Source organism: Balearica regulorum, chromosome 16, assembly GCF_011004875.1.
Source record: "Balearica regulorum gibbericeps isolate bBalReg1 chromosome 16, bBalReg1.pri, whole genome shotgun sequence".
Taxonomy (NCBI): domain Eukaryota; kingdom Metazoa; phylum Chordata; class Aves; order Gruiformes; family Gruidae; genus Balearica; species Balearica regulorum.
In genome coordinates, this window is record NC_046199.1 from 8,949,729 (window position 1) to 8,955,499 (window position 5,771).

The window sequence follows — 5,771 nt, forward strand, 5'->3', positions numbered from 1 at the left end:
TGATGATGCTGTGGTCTTTGTGAGCACCGGGTGTGTGGAGGGGTGGGATTCAGGCAGCTTTTGGCAGGAGCTGCCTTCAATGGGATGGATGGAAGGGGATGGGTCCTCTCGGTGCCTGGGGAAGGGTTAGGGTGCTCCGGGCAGGGGTTGTGTGTGTGTGTGTGTGTGTGTGTGTGTGTGTGTGTGTGTGTGTTTGCTGGTGTCCCAGGGGCTTGGTGTGGGAAGGGTTGTTGTGGGAAGGTGCTGCCTGCTTGAGCATGGTGGTGGATGGGCAGCATCGGGGTAGATCCCCTGGCCGTTCCTTCCACGTCTCACCAGGGCCAGGCTCAGATGCTCGTCCTGTGTCCTTGTCAGTTAGGTAGGAGGGCCCAAAGCAGGCTCATAGCTGGGGTGAGGGGAGCTGGTTTTGGGGTCGTGGGCTCAGCACCGGTGGGGAGCAGGGCAGGGGGAGCATCCACAGCATCCAGGTGAGGAGGGTGGGGGGGATTGCAGCCCCACATCCCAGTGGGTGCATCGCTGGGTCCCACAGCCCCCTCGCGTTCCCAGTGTGTGTGTCCCCCCTCCCAGCAGGACGCTCCCTGCTTGCGGCTCAGCATTCCCCACGACCCCCCCCGTCCCCTCGAGGGGTGCACAGGGGACGGCCGGAGCGTGGGGGCAGCGGCCAGGGACAGAGCGGGGCCTGGCGGGAGCCGCAGCGGCCGTGGGCCGGCGGGACGCGGTGGGAGGCCACGGACACGAGCACCATCCCGTGGGCGACGGGGGAAACTACCGTGGAGGTGCAGCCGCAGCGGCCACTGCTGGGGGCAGAGGGCACCCATATGGCCGGCACACGGTCGAGGGTTGGGGGTGACCGCCCCCCCCGCCCCCGCCGAGCCCGAGAACCACCGTCCCCGTCCCCAGCCCCCCCGACCCCCCAACCGCTCTGCGCCCAGCAGTGGGACAGGAGCCCCAGCACAGGACACGGGATCCCTCGCCCCCGGCCAGAGCCCCACGCAGCCAGGGACACGGCAATGCCCCAGCAGGCAGCGGGGAATGGGACCCTGCGTGGGGGACCCGGCTGCGGGGGCTCCCCCAGCACCACACACCCCACACCAGGTTGAGCCACGCTCCGGGCTTTAATCCCTGCTGGAGCCCCCGGCAGGTGGGGGAGTCGGTGGGTCTCACGGCCGGGCAGCTCTGCCCACCATGGGGCCACGGTGGCATCGGCTCCCCCCGGCTGCTGGCAGGATGGTGAAGGTGACAGGGACACAGCTGGTGGGGGGCCGGTGGGGTCCCACGAGGCAGCTGGTCTCATGGCTCGTACTGTAGGTCTGTGGCGATGAGCACGAAGCCCTGTGGGGAGTCAGGGTGAGAGGAGGGGACATGGAGGACTTGGGGGGCACCAGGGTGAGGGAACTGTGGCAGCACCCACCTCCTGCAGCGAGAGCCGGGTGTTGAGCGGGCTGAGGCCGTGCAGGGCAGGCAGAGGGACGCCGGCCTGGAGCCGCTCTGTGGGGAGAGCAGAGCTGTGAGGGGGGGGTGGCCCTGGGGCAGCTGGGCAGGGGAAACAGGGACAGGGTGGGGACAACACTCACTGTTTGCCCAGGGCACCCCAAAAAGCCACAGCCCAAACTTCAGGAGGGTCTCCAGCCTCTTTACCTGCAGGACAGGCAGCCCCCTGAGCCCAGCACGGCACAGGCAGAGGGGGCTGCAGCGCAGGCAGGGCTCAACTCCCCTGCCAGATCTGCACCCGCTGCCTGTGCAAGCACTCGGCAGCACTGGCCTTGCATGGGGCCCACAGCACCCCCAGACTCTGCTCCCAGGAAGATGCAGAGCCCAAGGGTCCCCTCGGCTGCCCCGTCGCGCCCCCAGCATGGCCACTCACCTCCACGGGGCCTATGTGTGATGTCACCTGCGCCACGCTGAGCCTGGAGGGAGAGAGCAGGGTGAGAGCCAGGCACGGGGACAGGGACTGCCTCCTCCCAGGGCAGGGATGGGCTGAGCTCCATGGCCAGGCTGGGACCCCAGCAGTGGGTCCAGCTGAGGACCTAGCTGGGGTACCAGTGCCAGGGCAGTGGGCATGGAGGAGAGCAGGGGGCAGGATGGAGTCCAAGCAAGGGATACGGGACCCTGGGAGGCAAACGACCAGAGGTGGAGAATGGAGAGAGCTCCCTGGGGACATCCATGGGGAGGCAAGACCCAGCAAAGGGCTGGGGACTCACCCCGTCAGGCTCACGGTGCCCCTGAGCCTGTTCCCGGTGATGGTTGGCTTCCCTGTCACGTTGGCATCCTGTAGCAAGAGAAGTTGGAAAAACCAGGGTAGTGCCTGCAACCCTGCATTGCCCAGCATCGCCCCAGCGAGGTCAGCCCCAGCCAAGCCCTTTGAGGTCAGGCCCCAGACCCTGTGCCATGGCAGCACCAGACACTCACGATGTTCAGTAGAAAAGCGGGGACACGGGTTGCATTTGGCAGCACCACGAAGGCCTCAGCAGAGCCAAAAAGGGCCCCATGCAGGGCGTCGGGGTGGCAGGAGAGCAGGGGCTGCCGGCGGGCTGAGAGGTGCAGCTCCATGGGCTGGTCCGGGTAGCGCTCCTGCAGCTGGGGGGACAAGGGTTGGGTTGGCACGGAGCCACACTGGCACCACCGTCACTGTGGGCACCAGCCCTGGCTCCCAGCTGACCCCCACCACCATCTGCGGGCTGTGTGGCCCATCACTGCCCTACCCTGGGTGCAGGCAAGGTGGGCAATGCGTCCTGCCCTGCCTGTGGTCCACCTACCCATGTCCTGTCCTGCCTGTGTCCCATCCCATGTCCCATCTCACCTGCATCCCATCCCTCCTGTGTCCCATCCCGCCTGCATGCCATCCCATGTCCCTCCTGCATCCCATTCTACCTGTGACTCATCCCATATCCCATCCCACCTGCATCCTGTCCCTCCTGCATCCCATCCCACGTCCCATCCCTTCTATGTCCCATTCTCCCTGTGTCCCATCCCACCCGTGCCCACCTGCGGGGAGAAGACCCCCATGCTCTTGGTAGTCAGCTGGAGAGGGAACCGCCGCGGGAGCTGGAAGGCAGCAGAGGAGTTAGGGCGCTGGTGCCACAAGGCACAGGCGGGTGCGGGGACACCCCAGCAGGGCAGCTCTGCCCCACAGCTACAGCCAGAGCCACCCCTACCATGCTGCTGGAGATGTTCCTGCGCAGGGCCCCGGCCGTGAAGTATGTGAAGGCAGCCGAGTTGGCGACGAACTCGGTGACAGCCAGCAGCAGCATGGGCTCGTGCGCTGCGGCCAGCGCCATGGGCAGGGCTTCAGGCAACGCCACGGGCCGCGCCACGGGCACCGGCGAGGAGGGTCTCTGCTGGTACTTGCCCACCCTGAAGAACTCCCCCTGCGCAGACAGACGGATGGATGGACACGAGGCTCAGCCCAGCTCTCCTGCACCTCGTTCCCAGCCCAGCGACACCTGGACAACATTACCTTGAGGGCGACGTCCCCGTGCTCTGCTGTGATGGCCGGCTGCCCCAGCAGGGAGTGGTCGATGGCGGCGAAGGGGTCCAGCTGAGTGCTCACTGCAGGGACACAGGGGCAGCTGGGGGGAGCCAGACCACTGGCCTCCTCCTGCAGCCCTTGTCCCACAGACCTCACTGGGCACCGGGTCCCTGCACAGTCCCCCCAGATCCCCCTGCTCAATCCTCTCCTGCCCCAGTCCCCAGGGTCCCCTCACCCACCTTTCATGTGCTTTAGGGCAGCCTCCAGCCTGAGGATGCCCCTGCGGATCTCGAGGCAGAGCTGGAAGAAGAGCAGGGCGTCAGCAAGCTCACAGATGGGGGTCCCCAAGCCACTCACTGGGCCCGCTGGGGAGGGGAAGGGGGACGAGGACACCAACACCCCACAGCACAGGGGCCAAGCACCCACCTGCTTGTTCAGCTCCTGCCGCAGGGATCTCTGGACCAGTGGTGTCAGCAGGTTGTAGAGCCAGCTGTGGGGCAGAGGGCGGTCCTCAGATCACCCCACGGCACCCCAGCCTCCCTCAGCTCACTGCCCCAGCTGGGGGCACCGGGGAGTCCCTGTGTGCCAGGGACAGGAGGGAAATGGGGGTCCTGGCATTACCTGTGTCCACGGTGAAACTTCACATGCAGGTGGGTGCCGCGGGTGTCGCAGCCAGCGCTCCACACCATTGGGCGGCCGTTGCTGTCCACGCTCACTCCCAGCACTGCCATCACGTCCAGGTCACGCATGCAGAGCTCGACAGAGCCCCTGTCCTGGCTGGGGACAGGGTGGGTGAGCATGGGGACAGCGGTGGCCCTGAGCCACCTTGAGCTGCCCAGGTCCCTGACCCTGTGCCCCGTGCAGGTAAGGACTCACATGGCGCCCAGCTGGGCTTCCCAATCAGCGCTGAGCTGGATGCGGGCACACTGCACCGTCAGCCTCACCCCCACATCCTCGGCAAAGTCCACGGCAGAGTCATTTATCTGCAGCTCATGGATGCGGATCCTGTGCGACATGGGCAGCTTGGGCTTGCAGCTGTGCCCGGTGCATGGCGGGGATGGGGATGGGGACACAGACCCCGTGGGCAGCTCTTACCGGGGTACGGCATAGGTGAATGTGCCCAGGAGCGGGCTGTGGTAGGAGCCCTTCAAGTTCAGCTCATGCTCCTTCTGCAGCAGTGACCGGAGCTGCTCCAGTCCAAAACGCCGGCCTGGGACAGAGCAAGGATTTGGGGGAGGATGCCAGGGAAGGGGTTGGGGTGCCGGTGCGGTAAGCAGACAGGTCCAGGACACCCCTCCATCCCCCATCCCAGGCAGTCTGGGCATCATCCCCCTCCACTCCCTGCCCTGTTCCCCCCCAGGTGGTCAGGGGCACGAGACCCACCAAATTCCAGTGCCCTCCGGGTCAGCCGGGCCTTGATGCCAGGGTTGGTGCCGGCCGCAGGCGTGCAGGCAGTCAGCAGGAGCAGGAGGCAGAGCCATGCCGGCCTCGGTGTGCCTTGGGGATGGTGCCAGGACCTGGAGGCTGGAGCAGAGGACATGGCTGTAGGATGCCCAATCGCTGCAGAGACCCTGTCCCCGTGCACCAGCCTGGCTGGGACTTATATCGGGGACAGGGAGCCCAGGGTGACATCAGCCTCCCGAGCACACGCAGGGGCCACCGCGACACTCTGGCCGCCAAAAGCCCAGCCTTGCCCAACGCGTGACTCAAAGGGGAAGCCGGTTCCTCTGTTGTTCCCCACTTGTACCCATCGTGGGAGCAGAGAAAGCCAGGGTCCCACACAGCACCGCTGCTGGCCCCCCACCCTGGGGGTGCATGGGAGCTGGGGGCACTGGCCAGGGCTCCTCGCGGAGGGGGTATGTGGCCAGTGTGGGGATGTGCAGGGACTCGGCTTGGCCAGGGTCCCAAGGGGCTTCAGCTGTGCGCAGTCCAAGGCGATGGACAAGCAGGTGACATGGTGAGTTGGTCCTGGGACAGGGGGGCTGCACCGGGGGGACAGTTCTACCTGCTTGCACTGGGGAGCAGCGGCTGTTGCCACTTTGGGAAGGGCTCTGGGGACCCTGCATGAGGGCACACAAACCTCAGTGGGGGGTCAGGGTGGCCAGGGCATGGCAGCAGCCCCCAGGGCCGTAGTGTGACGGGAAGGTCAGAACAGTCAGAGCGAGAGCAGAACTGTGCAATCCCCTCCAAAAAGCCCCAGCCGCAGAGGAGGAGCCGCCTGCGCTCCCAAACCCACCACCGGCGGGACTGTCCCTCTGGCTGGACGATGCCATGGGCTATGGCTGCCAGGGGTCCAGCTCCC

At 66.4% G+C, this 5,771-nt stretch overlaps 1 protein-coding gene across 1 annotated transcript; it reads right to left on the reverse strand.

Annotated features, from left to right (window-relative positions):
- Window positions 1-1,172: 1,172 nt before the first annotated feature.
- Window positions 1,173-5,225, reverse strand: LOC104632229 (bactericidal permeability-increasing protein-like). The gene is made up of 15 exons (XM_075768546.1): window positions 4,853-5,225; window positions 4,565-4,679; window positions 4,346-4,474; window positions 4,091-4,246; window positions 3,896-3,959; window positions 3,709-3,769; window positions 3,458-3,549; window positions 3,156-3,368; window positions 2,986-3,045; window positions 2,410-2,577; window positions 2,202-2,269; window positions 1,865-1,907; window positions 1,575-1,638; window positions 1,412-1,488; window positions 1,173-1,332 (listed from the first exon to the last, which is right to left on the reverse strand). Exons 1-15 carry the CDS (start codon window positions 5,007-5,009, stop codon window positions 1,291-1,293), a joined length of 1,509 nt encoding a protein of 502 aa, XP_075624661.1. The 5' UTR covers window positions 5,010-5,225; the 3' UTR covers window positions 1,173-1,290.
- Between the last annotated feature and the right edge of the window lie 546 nt (window positions 5,226-5,771).